The following is an 18627-nucleotide window of genomic DNA, read 5'->3' on the forward strand; positions in this document are numbered from 1 at the left end:
AGGCAGGTGCAGGGGGAGGGGGAAAAAAAGCCCCCTCTGTTGAGGCTGCATTTGATCTCCAGGAAGAAAACAATTAACATGAGTAACGGGAAATCCCGCCAAAAGCAGTAGCACACCAGGCCCACACCTGGCCAAAATTTCTGACTCTTGGGGTGGGAGATTCTCCAGAATCGGCAAACTAGAATCAGCACTGGCTTTTTGGGCTGGACCTGGGGAGATTCTGCTGCCTGCAGGGAGACAGAGTTCATCGAGACGCTCACCCTCTGGGTGCCAGATCTTCCAAGCCCTTGTCAGGAATGGGCCATGATTTCAGGAGGCTGTCTGAACCCGTCTTGGGGGGCTGTCCTGGATGCTTCCAAAGACCGTCATCTCTGGAACCCCAGAGATGTGTGCATTCCCTGCATCCAGTCATTCCCAAAGCTGGCAATTCTGGGGTTCTATTACTGACCCCATTCTGTGTCGCTTTTGCGGAGGTGACGCTCATCGACATTGTTGTCCCGGGACCAACCAGGATCAGAAGATGGCTGGGTTCCTTCATGGGTCGCTTCAAACTTTCCTGGTTTGCCATCCTGTGCACACTCTGTGGAGGTGAATCAGCATCAGCCGACCTGATGGTCACCCGCAATTTCACACCAAACTGGAGTCCTACCAGGAAGAGCTGAACCACACTCTGATGCCAGTCTTGTCGGAAACGAGATTCTTTAACCTTTCATTCAGAGGTCCATCTGCCATCCCCCTCCCTTTTCCTTCCCTGAAGTCACCTGTGATCTGGGATTCAAGTCCCTCAATTATCTAGAGAAATGCTCACCATCCAATCACATGATTCACGGGTTAGTACCCCCAAAGAAGCTATCTTGAGGGGCGACAAAAAAGCAGAGGAGTTGCCAACTCAAGCTCCACTAAGCCCAGTGTTTTATCCCTGGCTTCTGGGGTACCCCCGACACCCATCTCCCCGCCTCCTCCCTGACGTACATCCTTAAATCTAGTATATCACTTGAGTATCCCATCCAATGAGAGTTTGGAGTGGAGAGCATTGTTTCACGCTGGGAATCGGGGAGAGATGTGCTCTTTTAATCTGGAAGGAAGGAAACATAAAAACACCAGACTGCACAAAAGACTGACTGTTTGATATCCGTGAAACTGCTTCTCCCTCTTATGGGAGCCAGCAGGAAAGGGATGGGAACTGGGAGAAGGTGGGACGGCTCAAGGCAGGGGATTTTCTGTATGGAAAGTGTGTGTTCCAGCTAGGAGAATTAAGGTGGGGGGCCGGGGAACATCTGAAGAGCAAAAGCTACACGTGGGAGGGGATTAAATACTGTGTCTTGTTTTCCAGTGTCCGGGTCTCTCTGAGACCATTTGTTTTTGTTTGTGTTTCTGTCTCGGTATGTGGGAGTGGGGGTTTGTGGGGTTGGGAGATTGTGTGGTGGTACTGCTTCTCTGTGAGGAAATACCCCCTCCCCAACTCCCCCCAATCCTCAGAGACCCTCAGGCCTGGCACCCAAAGGCGGATGCCTTCTCCTTAAGCAGCTCCCAGCACAAGTGGCAACTCCAGCTCCCTACAAAGCAAAAGAAAGAGGCTGGGGTTAGTGAGCTATGCCTTCCTGCAGGCCCTGGCTGGATCTAACCTTCAGGCACCCCAACCAACTCATCGCCCTCTCCCTCAATTCAGGGGCATGACCTGCCCCCAGTTCCCTGAGCCTTGCCCCAACACGGTGGCAGAATATGATCCCGGTCTCCGGGAAACCCTTCCTTGGATGTGAGTGTTCTGCAAAGCATACTGGAACTTTGGTTCCCCATCTCATTTCCTGTCCAATCCACCAACCAACATTCAGTGTTTTCCACCACCCCACGAGCTCACTCAGCCTCCCCCATTCTTTTGGTCTGACTGGATGCCCAAATTTCCCTGACCTAGAGCCGGATCCTGCCCCCTGTGTTTCAGGCTCAACTTCCTGGACAGTCTTTGGTTTCCCTACCCACACTGAGATTGCCATCATGAATAATCACTGTGGTATTTGTTCAGTGCTTACTATGTGCCCGGTGCTGTATTAAATGCTGGTGTAGATTCAAGATAATCAGGTTGGACCATATGGGACGCACAGTCTAAACAGGAGGGAGTTCAGGTCATGAATCCCCATTTTGCCGATGAGCAAAGTGAGGCCCAGAGACATTAAGTGATTTTCCCAAGGTCACACAGCAGGCAAGTGGCAGAGCAGAAATTAGAACCCGAGTCAGTGATTTTTCCTCTGGGCCATATTCCCACAAACAAATTCCAGACCAATACTCTCCCTTAGATCTTGCACTTGATATTCACCCCCACCCTCAACCCCGCAGCACTAAACGTAAATATCCATAATTTATTGAATTATATTAATGTCTGCCTCCCTCTCTGTACTATAATCTCTTTGTGGGCAGGGAGTGTGTCTACCAACTCTGTGGGAAAATACTCTCCCAAGCACTTAGTACAGTGCTCAGTAAATATCATTGATTGATTTACGGATTGATTGGGGTCGGGATCCTGCTCTATCATCCTGCTGAAGCCCTTTGCTGTCTCTCTCCCTCCCCTCCCCTTCCCCCCACCTCCCCCGGGGGTTGGCGGGTTGGCTATTCTTCTCCATAGCCTCATGAGCTTTCCTGTCTACTTCCACAGGCCATTACCTTCCGGAGGTTCAGCCACAGGGGGATTTAAGCAGTACATGTGATAGCCACGGTCACAGTCGTCACAGAACAGCAGCTGGTCCTGGGGCAGAAAAGGAGGTGGGAGACAATGGGAAAAAGGGGGTGGGGGAGAGAGAGAGGGAGGGGGAGAGAAGGGGGGAGAGGTTGAGGGAGGAGAGAGAGGGAAAGGGGGGGATAGAAAGAGAATGAGAGGGGAGAGGAAAGAGAGGGAGATGGGGAAGAGAGAGAGGGAAGGACGGGGGGAGAGAGTGGGAGAAAGGAAGAGAGAGGGCAGAGGGAGGGGAGATGGGGGAAGAGGGGAGAGAAATAGGGACAGAGAGGGAGAAAGAGAAAAGAGAGAGGAGAAAAGGAGAGAGAAGGGAGGGGGAGAGGGGAAAGGAGAGACAAGGAGAGAGGGAGAGGGAAAGGGAGAGAGAGAGAGATGAAGAGAGACGAGAGGGATAGAGAAGGGAGTAAGGAGAGAGAGAGGAAGAGAGAGGGGAGTGAAGGGAGAGAGAGGGAGAGAGAAGGAGGGGCAAGTGAGAGGAGAGAGGGAGGGAGAAAGAGGAAGGGAGAGATTAGCTCTGACAATAAAACTGATGGTGACCAGGACTCCAGGAGTTGCTGGCCAGTGTCCCACTTGGTGCCATTCCCCACCTTGGGCCTACATTTCCCCTGAGGAAGGGGTGTCTGGGTAGGGAGAACTCGGGCTTCTTGGCAAATGCAGTTTGGGTCCCTGCAATGGGCAACGTGGTACATGTAGCCCTTAGGGGCACTCAGAGAGCGAGACAGAGGCCAACTGAGTGGCAGTGTGACCTCATGGCTAGATCCCAGGCCTGGGAGTCAGATGGACCTAGGTTCTCATCCCAGCTCTGCCTCTTGTCTGCTGTATGACCTGGAGCAAGTCACTTCACTTCTCTGAGCCTCAGTTCCCTCAACTGAAAAATGGGGATTCAATACCTGTTTGCTCTCCTACCTAGACTGTGAGCCCCAAGTGGGGCCTGATTTTCTTGTCTCTGCCCCCAGCAGTCAGTACAGTAAGCACTTAACAAATATCACTATTATTATTATTATTATTAATGTCACAAAGCCTCCTTCCTTTCCTTGGTGTCTGCCCAGCATTTGGTATCTGTTTTATAATTCCACGATTGAGTCTCACTGTGAAAAGATAATGGTGTAATCTTCCTAGTGGCTTCTGTTGCCCTGTGTCTCTTGCATATCACCTTAAGAAGCAGCTTTGCTCCTCAAATGCCTAGTGCCTCAATCTGTAGAGGATTAAACAAACCTCTCATCCATGTCTTGCCTCTGCCTGGAACCCCCTCCCTCTTCATATATGACAGATCATCACTCTTCCCACTTTCAAAGTTTTATTGAAGGCACAACTCCTCCAAGAGGCCTTCCCTGACTAAGCCAAGCCCTCATTTCCTCTTCTCCCTCTCTCTTCTGTGTCACCTTTGCACTGGAATTTCCATGCTTCATTCCCCCCCCCCAACCCCACAGCACCCACCCATCACTTTTTTATAGTAATGTCTGTCTCCCCCTCTAGACTGTAAGCTCATTGTAAGCAGGGAATGTGTCTGTTATATTGTTATACTGTACTCTCCCGAGTGCTTAGTACAGTGCCCTGCACACTGTAAGCTCTCAATAAAGGAGAAACAGTGTTGCCTATGGATAGAGCACGGGCCTGGGAGTGAGAAGGACCTGGGTTCTAATCCCTGATGTTGCTAAGTGCTCACTGTGTGTTCTTGGACAAGTCACATCACTCCTCTGTGCCTCAGTCTCCTCAACTGTAAAATGAGAATTCGGTACGTGCTATCCCTCCTACTTAGACAGTAAGCCCCACTCCCGCCGCCTAAAACTCAATAAGTCGAAGACTGAGCTCCTTATCTTCCCTCCCAAACCCTGTCCTCTCCCTGATTTTCCCATCACTTTGGATGGCACTACCATCCTTCTCATCTCACAAGCCTACAACCTCGGTGTCATCCTTGACTCCACTCTCTCATTCACCCCACACAACCAATCCGTCACCAAAACCTGCCTGTCTCACCTTCATATCATCGTCAAGATCCACCCTTTCCTCTCCATCCAAACCGCTACCTTGTTAGTACAGTCACTCATCCTATCCCGACTGGATTACTGCATCAGCATCCTTTCCAATCTCCCAACCTCCTGTCCCTCCCTGCTTCCGTCTATACTTCACTCTGCTGCCCTGATTATCTTTCTATAGAAACACTCTGGGCATGTCACCCCGCACCTACTCAAAAATCTCCAAAGGTTGCCTATCTACCTTCATATCCAGCAAAAACTCCTCACTACTGGTTTCAAAGCTGTCCATCCCCTTGGCCCTCCTGCCTCACCTCCCTTCTCTCCTTCTACAGCCCAGCCCGCACACTCCACCCCTCTGTCGCTAACCTCCTCATTGTGCCTCGTTCTCACCTGTACCCCTGTCAACCACTGGCCCACATCCTCCTCTGACCTGGAATGCCCTCCCTCCTCCCAGCCACCAAAGTAGCACACTTCCCCCCTTCAAAGCCCTACTGAAAGCTCACCTCCTTCAGGAGGCCTTCCCAGACTAACCCTCCCTTTTCCTCTGCTCCTCCTCCCCTTCCCATTGCCCCGACTCCCTCCCTCTGCTCTATTCCCCTCCCCACCCAACTCCACAGCACTTTAGTATATATGTACGTATTTATTATTCTATTTATTTTATTAATTGTGTGTATTTGTCTATAATCCTACATATTTATATTGATGCTATTGATGCCTGTTTACTTGATATTTTTGGTTTTGTTGTCTGTCTCCTCCCTTCTAGAATGTGAGCCTGTTGTTGGGCAGGGATTGTCTCTGTTGCCTAATTGTACTTTCAAAGCACTTGGTACAGTGCTCTGCACACAGTAAGTGCTCAATAAATACGATTGAATGAATGAATGAATGAATGAATGAATGAATGAATGAATAAATATGCCCAACTTGTTTAATTTGGATCTACCCCAGAGCTTAGTACATTACTTGATGCATAGAAAGTGCTTAATAAATATAATAAAATGATAACAATATTGATAATAGCAATAACAATGATAAGGGCTGGGGCACATGCAAGGTAATCAGGCTGGACCCAATCCTCATCCCACAATGGGGCCACAATCTAAGTAGGATAATGAAAAAGTATTTTTTCCCCATTTTACCAATGAGGAAACTGAGGCACAAAGAAGTTGAGCAACTTGCCTGAAGTCAAAGAGAGGGCTAGACTGTAAGCTCATTGAAGGCAGGGAATGTGTCTATCATATATGCTATATTGTGCTTTCCCAAGCACTTAGTATAGTCTTCTGCACTCAGTAAGTGCTCAATAAATATGGTTGATTTTTTTTAATAGAAATCGTTAAGTGCTTGTTATGTGCCAGGTACTGTAGTAAGCGCTGAGGTAGATATGAGCTTCCCTCTAGATTGTCAGCTCATTGTGGGCAGGGAATTTGTCTTTTTATTGTTCTCTTGTAGTTTCCCAAGTGCTTAGTACAGTGCTCTGCACACAATAAGCACTCAGTAAATACGATTGAATAAATGAATGAATCAACCCAGTTCCCTCTGACTCCCAGGCCCAGGGTCTAGCCACCAGGGCATGATTTTTACATCCAACAGGACATTCTAGACTTAAAATTGGGAGCTCTAGAGAAACCAAGGTGAGTGGTGACCCTGTCAGTGTGGCTGGAGATGGGGCGGGATAACCACCTGGGCCCATGTGTATCCACGGCCTGACTCAATTCCCATCATGCTTGCTACGAGCAGGGAACGTGTCTGCTAATTCTGACATTGGACTTCCCCAAACACTTAATCAATACTCAGAACATACTATTGACTGGTTGATTATCATGCCCATCTCCTTTTTTTTATGGTATTTGTTAAGCACTTACTACCTGCCAGGCATTGTATTAAGCACTGGGGTAGAAACAAGCTAATCAGGTTTGACACAGTCCTTGTCCCACATGGAGCTCACAGTCTTAGCTCTGTTTTATGTGAGAAGCAGCGTGGCTCGGTGGAAAGAGCGGGGGCTTGGGAGTCAGAGGTCACTGGTTCTAATCCCGGCTCTGCCGCTAGTCAGCTGTGTGACCTCGGGCAAGTCGCTTCACTTCTCTGTGCCTGTTACCTCATCTGTCAAATGGGGACTAAAACTGTGAGCCCCACGTGGGACAACCTATTCACCTTGTATCCCCCAGCGCTTAGAACAGTGCTTTGCATATAGTAAGCGCTTAACAAATACCACAATTGATGGATGAGATGACTGAGGCCCAGAGAAGTGAAGTGACTAGTCCAAGGTCACACAACAGACAAGTGGCAGAGCCAGGATTGGAACCCAGGTCCTTGTGATTCCCAGGCCCAGGCTCTGTCCACTAGGGCCTGATTTTTACATCCAACAGGATATTCTAGACTTTAATTGTGTGACCAACTAAAACCAAGGCAGATGTTGGCCTTCTCAGTGAGGGTGGTGACCTTGTCAGTTTGGCTGGAGATGGGGAGAGATAAAGTGTACTCACCCAAGCACTTAGTAAAGTGCTTTACACACAGTAAGTGCTCAACAAATACAATTGAATGAATGAATGACAGTGCTAACCTGAATCCATGGCCTGACTCAGTTCCCGTCATGCTCATTATGGGCAGGGAACATGTCTGCTGATTCTGTTATATGGGACTCTCCCAAGCACTTAGTACAGTCCTCTGCAAACAGTATGTGCTCAATAAATACCATTGATTGATTTATCGTGCCCAGACTTTAAATATAGGGACCCCATCCCCCCTCCTTCCAATCAACCTTTTTATGGCATTCGTTAAGTGCTTACTGTGGCCAGCTAATCAGGTGGGTCACTGTCCCTGTCCCATAAGGGTATTCTTATCCCTATTTTACTGAGGATGTGACTGAGGCCCAGAGAAGTGAAGTGATTCGTCCAAGGTCACTGAGCAGACAAGTGACGGAGTCGGGATGAGAATTCAGGTCCTTCGACTTCCAGGCCCGGGCTCTTTCCACTAGGCAAAAACTTCATCTCATCTACTAGTCAGTGAGTCTGGAGATAAGATGGGATAATCACCAGGTATAACCATCTTTGTCCTCTGGTTCACCTGCCATGACAGTGCTTCTACTCATTGTTACACCTGTCACCAGGCAAGGCGACAATCACCTCTGCAGAAGATTTTCCTGTTCAGAAAGGACCTCCCAACCCCCACCCCAATTTTCCCATTTCCACCCCCAACCCAGACTCTATTATCCCAGCGGGAAAACACTGAATTCCCTATCCCTTCATGTCGTACAGAAAGAAGCAGCTTGGCCTAGTGGATAGAACATAGGCCTGGGAATCAGAAGGAACTGGGTTCTAATCCTGAATCTGCCATTTGACTGCTTGTGTCCCTGGGCAAGTCAACTTCACTTCTCTGGGCTTCAGTTACCTCATCTGTAAAATGGGGATTAAGACTGTGAGGCCCATGTGAGACAGGGACTGTGTCCAACCTGATTAGCTCGTATCTACCTCAGAGTTTAGTACTGTGCTTAACAAATTGAAAAAAAAAAGACAGACTTTAACTCTCCCCTCCTTCAAAGCCTTATTGAAGGCGATCTCCTCCTAGAGGCCTTCCCTGACTAAAAAATTCTCATTTCCTCTACTCCCACTCCCTTCTAAATCACCCTTGCACTTGGATTTGCATCCTTTCATCCCTCCTTCAACCCCACAGTACTTATGTCTGTCATTCATTTATTTCTATTAATATCTGTCTCCCCCTCTAAACTGTAGGCTCATTGTGGGCAGGGAATGTGACTATTTTATAGTCATATTGTACTCTCCCAAGTGTTTAATATGGTGCTCTGAACACAATAAGTGCTCAAAGAAAAGAAACCTTTTGATTGTTGTTGGCAGGGAACATGTCTACCAACTCCATTATACTGTACTTCCCTGAGCGCTTAGTACGTTGGTCTGCACACAGTAAGCACTCAATAAATACCTCTGATTGTTTTGGGCAGGGAATATGTCTACCAACTCCTCTATACTGTACTCTTCCGAGTGCATAGTCCAGGCTCATCACACAGTAAGCCCTCAGTAAATATCACTGATGGATTTAGGGACCTGGTTTGCCCAGTCTGATGGGCAGTGTGAGGGGGAACTTCCTATATTAATAATAATAATAATAACATATTTCTTAAGCACTTACTATGTGCTGGGGTGGATACAAGCCAATAGGGTTGGACGCAGTCTCTGTCCCGCATAGGTTTCACAATCTCTATCCCCATTTTACAGATGAGGTAACTGGGGCACAGAGAAGTGAAGTGACTTGCTTAAGGGCACACAGCAGAGTAGTGGCGGAGCTGGTGCTAGAACCCATGACCAGACCTGTGCTCTATCCACTTCACCTTGCTGCTTCCCCTGTAAGCTCTAGACTGTAAGCTCGTTGTGGGCAGGGAACTTGTCAGTTTATTGTTGTATTGTACTCTTCAAGTACTTAGGACGGAGCTTTGTACACAGTAATGCTCAGTAAATACGATTGAATGAATGAAGGAAAATATGTCTCCCAACTCCATTCTACTGGGTTCTCCCAAGTGCTTAGTCCAGTGCCCGGTACACGGTAAGCGCTCAGGGAATACCACTGATGGAGTAAGAAGGACAGCAGACTCACGTCATTCTCTGAGGTGCCGCAGAGGATGCAGGATTTGCATTCGATGCACTGCCACTTGTAGGTTTTGACGGCTTCGGTCATGTTCAGGGTGAACTGCAGACAGGTGGGATGACCTGGGAGGGAAGCCAGAATAGTAGTGGTCACCAGGGGCAGAGATCCAGGCCAGTGACCAGTAAGAGAGGAAAAAAGTGTCGTGGTGGGAAGAGAATGTGTCTGCTTATTGTTGTATTGTACTCTCCCAAGCCCTTAGTGCAGTGCTCTGCACATAGTCAGTGCTCAATAAATATCATTAAATGAATGAATGAAAAGGAATAATCAATTCATTCAACATTTCTCTTTGGTTTGACCACTCCTTTGTCTAGGAAAGAGTTGGGGAGGGTATAGAAACAGGATGCATTCAAGGACCTGATAAATATAATTACATATTATTTTATTATTATAATTTTACATTGTATATGTCACCATTATCACATTATATTATTCTATTATATAACATATTATGTAGGATATTGTATGATATATAACGATATATTACAATATTCTTATCATATCGTTATTATATATTATCATATAGTATATATTACTAGTATCATATTTGTTAAGCACTTACTACATGCCAGGCACTCAACTAGGCATTGGGGTGGATACAAGCAAAATCGTTTAGACACAATCCCTGACCCACATGGGGCTCACAGTCTTCATCTCCATTTTACAAATGAGGAAACTGAGGCCCAGAGAAGTTAATTGACTTGCCTATGGTCACACAGCAGACAAGTGGAGGAGCGGGATGAGAACCCAGGTCCTTCTGACTCCCAAGCCTGAGCTGTATCCATTAGGCCATGCTGCTTCTCTAAAATTCAATATTTATTAACCGCTTACTATGTGTCAAATACTGTTCTAAGCACTGGGGTAGGTACAAATGAAGTATTATTATTATGGTACTTTTAAGCACTTTCCATGTCCCAAGAACTACAAATGGGGACAAGAAGGAGGGTTGACTTTTAACTGAAGATTCTCCTAACATTCCTGAAGCCACCAAAACTGCCTGGCCTCTCAGCAAGCATCAATCAATCAATCATTCAAGTGCTATGGGGCCGGGAGGGGGGTTAAATAAAGGCAGCAAGTCATGGTGATGCAGAAGGGAGTGAGAGTAGAAAAAATGAGGGCTCAGTCAGGGAAAGCCTCATGGAGGAGATGAGACTTCAGTAAGGCTTTACAGACGGGGAGAGTAATCGCCTGTTGGATATAATGGAAATAAGAGAATAGAAAGTGGAAGGAGAACAACAGGGAGAGCAAAATAGGAGCCCAGAGGCAATGGATTGGTCTGTGCCTCATTCCCACCTTTGTATTCATTCATTCATTCATTCATTCATATTTATTGAGTACTGTGTGCAGAACACTGTACTAAGTATTTGGGAGAGGACAACAAAACAATGAGCAGACATTATTCCCTGCCACCAATAAGCTTAGCATCTAAAGGCCAAGAAGCAGACGTTGATATAAATAAATAAATGACAGATATGGACATAAGTGCTGTGGGGTTGAGGGGGAGAAGAACAAAGGGAGCAAGTCAGGTGACACAGAAGGGAGTGGGAGGAGAGAAAAGAGAGGGCTTCATCAGGGAAGGCCGCTATCGTTACTACCAGTCAATTGTATTTATTGAGCACTTACTGTGTACAGAGCACTGTACTAAGCGCTTAGGAGAGGATAATATAACTATCAACAGACACATCCTTGCCCACATTACATTTATGCCTGCAAAGCAAATGACAGGGTCACCCTTAGGTGAAGGGAAAGAGGAGAGAAGAGAGCCCCATGTTGCAACCCATACTGAGAGTTACCCTTGGTCAGCAGTTGCCCCGCCTGTTTATTGTTATATTGTACTCCCCCAAGTGCTTAGTACAGTGCTTTGCACAAAGTAAGTGCTCAATAAATATGAATGAATGAATGAATGAATGAATGAATGAATGACACAGGAAGATGAGGCGATGAACAGCAGCCTTGATCCCCAAATGGCATAGAGTTCAAAAAGCAGTGTGGACAGAGCATGGTCCTGGGAGTCGTTAGGACCTGGGTTCTAAACCCGACTCTGCCATTTTTCTGCTGTAAGTGATCTAGGGCATGTCACTTAACTTCTCTGTGCCTCAGTCCCCTCATCTATAAAATGGGGATTAAAACTATGAGGCTCATGTGGGACAGAGACGATGTCCAAACTGATTAGCTTGTATCTACCCCAGCGCTTAGTACAGTGCCTGGCACATGGTAAGTGCTGAACAAATACCAAGTGCCTGCTCACCCCTGAGATCTAGAGACCCCTGCAGGAGACAGACTTGCCTGACAGGCATAAGAGGACCTGGGTTCAAATCCTACTCCATCACTTGTCTGCTATGTGATCTTGAGCAAATCTTCTCACTTCTCTGGGCCACAGTTACCTCAACCTCAAAATGGGGAAACCTGGTTCTTCCTCCTACTTAGACAGGGACTGTGTCCGACCTGATTAATGTGTACCTACCCCAGTTCTTAGAACAGTGTGTGACATATAGTAAACGCTTAAATACCATAAAAAAGAACAGAGAGCAGGGGATGCTGATGGATCCCCAGTTCTTCTCCCCTCACTCCAACATGGGCCACCACCTCTGCCCACGGTTTCTTCAAAATTACAGATGCTTGAACTATTCTGGGGTAACATTCCAAAGCATGTGTAACATTGAGAAGCAGCATGGTCTAGTGGATAGAGCCTGGGCCTGGAAGTCAGAAGGACCTGGGTTCTAATCCTGGATCTGCCACTCGTCTGCTCTGTGACCATGGGCAAGTTACTGCACTTTTTGTGCCTCAGTGACCTCATCCATAAAATGGTGATTAAGATTTAAGCCCCATGTAAGACTTGGACTGTGTCTGATTAGCTTGTACTCACCGCAGTGCTTAGTTCAGTGCCTGGCATGTAGTAAGCACTTCAGAAATAGCATTCAAAAAAACCCATTCTGGATAATAATAATTATTATTATTATGGCATGTGTTAAGCTCTTACTATATGCCAGGTACTGTTCTAAGATCTGAGGAAGATACAAGATAATCAGGTTGGACACAGTGCCTGTCCCACATAGGGCTTACAGTCTTAATCCCCATTTTACAGATGAGGGAACTGCGGCACAGAGAAGTGAACTGACTTGCCCATGGTCACAAAGCAGACACGTGACAAAGCCACTAACTCTAACCCATGACCTTCTGACTCTCAGGCCATGCTCTATCTACTAGCCCATGCTGCTTCTCATCATTTTTATGAGAGCGGGGAAGCCTCCCTTAACCGACATGAGAATCTTGGATCCTAAAGCTTCACAAGTTCAAGCCATATTCATCCCCCATAAAGTTGTGCTTGTGCTGAGAAAGAAAAAAAACAACAACTTCCTGTTAGAAAAAAAAACGAAACCCCCAAAAAACCACACACGGCACCACACAAAAACGGCTCAGAGACTCCTACATCAGGATTTCTCTTGGGTGTCAGTTGACCTGAGACAACCTGCAACATCCCCTTCATTGGGATATCTCTCAGACATCATCCCAAGTTGTCGTGAGGTGATCTGCAACGTCTCAAGGTGTGAGGCTTGGAATGGAATCAGAGGCAAACTGGTTCTTGGACTCAGAAGTCTGGAGTGGAAGGATTTCACACATGGTGTGTCTTGGGCCAGACCTCCGCACTTGAAAAACCAGTTCAAAGATCGACTACTGGCAGAGGTTATTACTCCCTCATCCTTTTCCAGGAATGACAACCAGTGGGCCCTGGGATAGAGAACAGACCTGGGAGTCAGAAGGACCTGGGTTCTAATTCTGGCTCCACCACTTGCCTGCTGGTTGGCCTTGGGCAAGTCACTTCCCTTCTCTGGGCCTCAGTTATCCCATCTGTAAAATTAATTCAATCATATTTGTTGGGTGTTTACTGTATGCAAGTACTGTACTAAGTGCTTGGAAGAGTACACTATAACAATAAACTGACACATTCTGAGCATTAAGGCTGTGAGCCCCATGTGGGACAGGGGCTATGTCCAACTTGACTATCTTGTATCTACCCAGAGCTTAGTATATTACCTGGCATATAGTAAGGGCTTAGCAAATAAAATAAGAGAGAGCAGGGTTGCATGGGCATGGAAAAAAATTAACAAACCAAATAGATTTGCATAAAAATAATCAATATGCAAAACTGCTGTTGCTTGCCTCTTGAAGGTACTTTATTCCCCTTGCTCTCATTATTCTGATAGTATTTGTTAAGCATTTACTATGTGTCCAGTACTAGGATAGATACAAAGTTTATCAAGTCAGACACAGTCCCTGTTCCACATGGGGCTCCCACTCTAAATAGGAGGGAGATAGGGTATTGAATCCCCATTATACAGATGAGGAAACTGAGGCACAGAGATATGAAATGACTTGCCCGTGGTCACACAGCAAGCAATTGGCAGAGGAGGGATCACGACCCTGGTCCACTGACTTCCAGGAATTTGTGGTTTCCACTAGGCTATGTTGTTCTCTGGTGCACAATCTCTGACCCCAGAGCAAACGTGATTTTTTCTCTCTTTCTTTATCCCTTTGTGTCTCTCTCTCTTTCTCTCCTTGTCTTTCTCCCTCAATGCCTTTCTCTCCCCTTATCTTTCTCTCTCCTTGTCTTTCTTCTTTCTCCCTCCCTTCCTTCCTTCCCTCCTTCCCTTCTACCACCTCTATCTTTCCCAATTGCTCAGTATAGCACTCTGCACACAGTAAGCACTCAATAAATTATAAATGTGGTATTTAATAAGTGCTTACTCTGTGGCAGACACCGTACTAAGCACTGGGGTGGGTACCAGCAAATCAGGTTGGACACAGTCCACCAAATACCACTGATGAATTGATAGAAGGGGCAGGTTTAGAGTTTAGTTCCACTTCCTACCAACTCTCTTATATTTTACTCTCCCAAGCAATTAGTACAATCACTCATATTTATTGAGCCCCTACTGAGTGCAGAGCACTGGATTAAGCCCTTGGGAGAGAAACAGAGTTAGTAGACACATTCCCTGCTCACAATGAGCTTACAGTCTAGAATCTGTTCTGCACATAGTAAGCACTCAATAAGTACAATTGATCAATTGATTGTTCCTTTTTTTGTGGCTTCTATTAAGTACTAATAGATACAGGCTAGATACAGGCTAGTCAGGTTGGACACAGGCCATGTCCCACATGGAGTTCACAGTCTTAATCCCCATTTTACAGGTGAGTGAGGCTCAGAGAAATGAAATGATTTGCTCAAAGTCATCTAGCAGACAAGTGGTAGAGGCAGGATTAGAACCCAGGAGCTTCTGAATCCCATTCCCATGCTCTATCCATTAGGCCACACTGGTTCTCTTCTTCCTTGGGGTCATTGTGTCATGCCAATGACCCCTCTTACCCAGAAGCATCATGCTTTAAACATACATACATTATACATTTATACATTTTCCTCACAACCTAACAGTGACAGACACAGGGCAAATTCACCATGATTTTCAGGAAGGGAAATTGACATTCATCACTTGAAGAGGTTCGTCCACGTGACAGACATGGGACAGATCAAAACTTCCAACTTCAGCATTTTTAGGGGCCACTATGTCAGGCTACAGTCAAGAAGAATGAGCAAAGAACTGGGAGAAATAGAGAAGAGCACAGTCTTTCCAGGATTGTGGAGAGGCAGGCCTGGGAGTCAGAAGGAGCTGGGTTCTATTTTGTTTTGGGACCTTGGGCAAGTCACTTGACTTTTCTGGGCCTGAGTTACCTCATCTGGTAAAATGGGGATTAAGACTGTGAGCCCCATGAGGGACATGGCCTGAATAGCTCGTACCTACCCCAGAACTTAGTCCATAAAAAAAGCAGTTACACTAAACACACAGACACACACACACACACACACACACACACACACACACACACACATTTCAATCATACCATAAAGGAACCTGAATATGATAATAAGTGCTTACTATGTGATAAACACCATTCTAAGCGATAAGGTAGAAACAACATAATGAGCTTGGACATGCGGTCCCACACCGGGCTCACAGCCTAAGAGGTAATTGGAGCTGGTATTTTAGTCCCATTTTACAGATGGGGAAACTGAGGGACAGAGCATTCAAGTGACTTGTCCAAGGTCACTGGGCAGGTAAGTGACAGAGCCGGGACCAGAACTTGGATCTCCGGACTCCCGTGCCCATGTCCTCCTTCCCTCCCTGATCCAAAGCTGGTTAATAATGCATTATTCTCGCTCTACAGATTCATCTTGACTGTTGTCTGGCTTCTTTAGAGTGGAACACCTGTGGTGTGACAAATCTTAAGTCAAGAGAAAATACAAACTGCAAGGCATATACACAAGAACCCTTTTGAAAGTTATGTTTCCTTCTATTAGCTCCAGGATTTAATTCAGATGATATAAATGACTTTAAACTGTTTCAAATTGGCTTATTTTGCTATGAAGAAAGAGCTTTTCACCCCGAGAGTGTGTTTTTGACACAAACTCACATACGCTGACAAATAAATGGGGAAAAATAAGTCAGCTATTTATTCACTGTTCCATTCCTGTTGCCTAACTGCACTTTCTAGAGGATTCAACTGTGTTGAGCCCTCTATGCTAATTTCTTAGAACCCTTTACTCAACCTCACAGTTCAGAATTTGCCTCAAGAGATGTCTTCAGGCTGGGTGGGGTAGGATGAGGAGGTGGAAGATGACAGCTGGCAAGAAAGGCTCACTATGAAATATATAGCAAATTCCCATTCTCTGTAGCTCTATGGGAAAATCCTCAGGGTTGTTCATCAGATAAGAATTTGGCTCAAATAACCTGCAATTCCCGATAATTGCACGCACCAACATAACACTCTCACAGGAGAGCTGTCATATCAAGTACACAGGAGGGATTAAGCATATGTGTGTTGCCCATATACACACATTCTTCATTTCATTTATACCGCAATTATTGCACCTTAAATTCTAGTGTTTCCCAAACCACCATCTCCATTTCAAAACACCTATTGTAAAAACCAACCGCCCCTTATGGGCACTGTTTATTATAGCTTGTGTGGAACTCCCACTATATCATCCGTGCTGCACCTGAGCCATATATTTTTTTCCACTCTCATTAATGTACTTCAAAGGGGACGAAATAGAGTTAAAAGGACAAAGACCAAACAAACAAAAGCACATTAAAAAATATATGATGGCGTGGGTTGCTGTTGCTGCTTGCTTGGAAAATCCTGCATGACTCTCCCTGATTCTATCATTTGTGGCTGATGTGGGCATGGCTCATTCATTCAATCACATTTATTGAGCGCTTACTGTGTCCAGAGCACTGTACTAAGCACTTGGGAGAGTACAATGCAACAATAAACAGAAACATTCCCTGTGGACAATGAGTGACTTAAACTGTGACCCCCCAGATCTCTCTCCTGAGAGGAGCACATAGAGAGATTCTTCCTCCCCACCATGCAAAAGATGGACAAGATGAGCTCTGAGAGAGATGGGATTGCAAAGGCACTGAAACCCCACTGACCATTCTCTCCCACATCCCTAGATGCTCACGTCCTTCCAAACCTGGGCTGGTTGGGTCCACTTCTAGTTGCTACAATGTAAAGTTGACCAAGTGCCTTGTATATGCTGTATATGACCGCTTTGGGCCTGCAATTTTGTGCCCATAGCACATGAAGGATTTACGATTGTTTTCATGTCAGTGACCTGCTCCCCAAAGTATCTTGCAAATGTTGAGCACTTGACTTTAAGAGGCTCCAAATAACCCCCGTATACAATCCACAGTCTTGTTTCTTTCCAGATGTAAACAGGCATTGAGGGCAAGATATGATATATTGAGAAGCCCTGAAGGTTTTCAAACATGCTCATGTCTCCCCATCCTAAAAAAAACCCTCCCTTGACCTGATGGCTCCCCCTAGTTATCGCTCCATCTCCCTCCTACCATTCCTCTCCAAACTCCTTGAGCGAGTTGTCTACATTCGTTGTCTCCACTTCCTCTCCTCTTATCGACCCCCTCCAATCTGTTTCCACCCCCTTCGCTCCACAGAAACTGCCCTCTGAAAGGTCACCAACGATCTCTTTCTTGTCAAATCCAATGGTCTCTATTCCATCCTAAATCCTTCTCGATCTCTCAGCTGCCTACGGCCATGTTGACCACCCTCTTTTCCTGGAAACATAATCTAACCTTGGCTTCATTGACACTGTCCTCTCCTGGTTCTCCTCCTAGCTCTCTGGCCGTTCATTCTCAGTCTCTTTTTCAGGCTCCTCTTCTGCCTCCCACCCTCTAACTGTGGGGGTCCCTCAGGGCTTAGTTGTGGGTCCCCTTCTAGCCTCCACTGACACAGGCTCCCTTGGAGAACTCGGTCACTCCAATGGCTTCAACTGCCATCTCTTTGAGGATGATTCCTAAATATATAGCTCCAGTCCTGATCTCTCTCCTTCTCTGAAATCTCACATTTCCTCCTGCCTTCAGGACATCTCAACTTGGATATCACACTGACACCTCAAACTTAAAATGTCCAAAACAGAACTCCTCATCTTCTCACCCAAATCCAGTCCTCCCCCTGATTTTCTCATCACTATAGGCAGCATCACCAGTCACCTGTCTCACAAGCCTTGGCATTATCCTCGACACACTTCTCTCATTCAACCCATCTGTCATACATCCTGTCGCTTCAACCTTCACAACATCACTAAAATTTGCCCTACCCTCTCCATCCAAAGTGCTACTATATTAATTATTATTATTATATTTGTTAAGCACTTCCTATGTGCCAATAACCATTCTAAGCAATGTTCTAAACACTATTAATCCAAGCACTTATCCTATCTCACCTTGATTACTGTTTCAGTATCCTTACTGACCTCTCTGCCTCTTGGCTCTTCCCACTCCAGTTCATAATTCACTCTGCCGCCTTGATCACTCTTCTACAAAAATGTTTACCCCATGTTTCCACACTTCTCCAGAACCTCAAACGGAAACTCCTAAACCTCAGCTTTAAAGCACTCAGTCACCTTTGCTCCGCCTAACTCACCTCACTGTTCTCCTACTACAATCCAGCCCACACACTGCACTCCTCTAGTGCCAACCTACTCACAATACTTGAATCTCAGTTATCTAACCGCTGACCCGTCACCCATGTACTGCCTCTGACCTGGAACACCCTCCCTCTTCATATTTGTCAGACAATCTCTCTCTCCACCTTCAAAGCCTTATCGAAGGCACATCTCCTCCAAGAGGCCTTCTATGACTAGACCTTCATTTCCTCTTCTCCCACTCCCTTCTGCGTCACCCTTGCACTTGGATT

The 18627-nt window shown here is 46.1% G+C and overlaps 1 protein-coding gene across 2 annotated transcripts in view; it reads right to left on the reverse strand.

Moving 5' to 3' along the window:
• Positions 1–1055: 1055 nt before the first annotated feature.
• Positions 1056–18627, reverse strand: part of DPF3 (double PHD fingers 3) — a 305729-nt gene continuing 288157 nt past the window's right edge. Inside the window, exons 9-11 of one of the 2 annotated variants that reach the window (XM_029072157.2) lie at positions 9304–9416; positions 2656–2737; positions 1056–1556 (exon numbers count right to left, since the gene is read on the reverse strand). In XM_029072157.2, the coding sequence (XP_028927990.1) occupies positions 1486–1556; positions 2656–2737; positions 9304–9416 (266 nt within the window). In that variant the 3' untranslated portion in view covers positions 1056–1485. Of the gene's footprint in view, positions 1557–2655; positions 2738–9303; positions 9417–18627 lie in introns of those variants that run through there. The other variant, XR_003762040.2, reaches the window with a different exon arrangement.

The sequence above is a fragment of the Ornithorhynchus anatinus genome, chromosome 1 (genome assembly GCF_004115215.2).
Source record: "Ornithorhynchus anatinus isolate Pmale09 chromosome 1, mOrnAna1.pri.v4, whole genome shotgun sequence".
In the NCBI taxonomy this organism is placed as follows: domain Eukaryota; kingdom Metazoa; phylum Chordata; class Mammalia; order Monotremata; family Ornithorhynchidae; genus Ornithorhynchus; species Ornithorhynchus anatinus.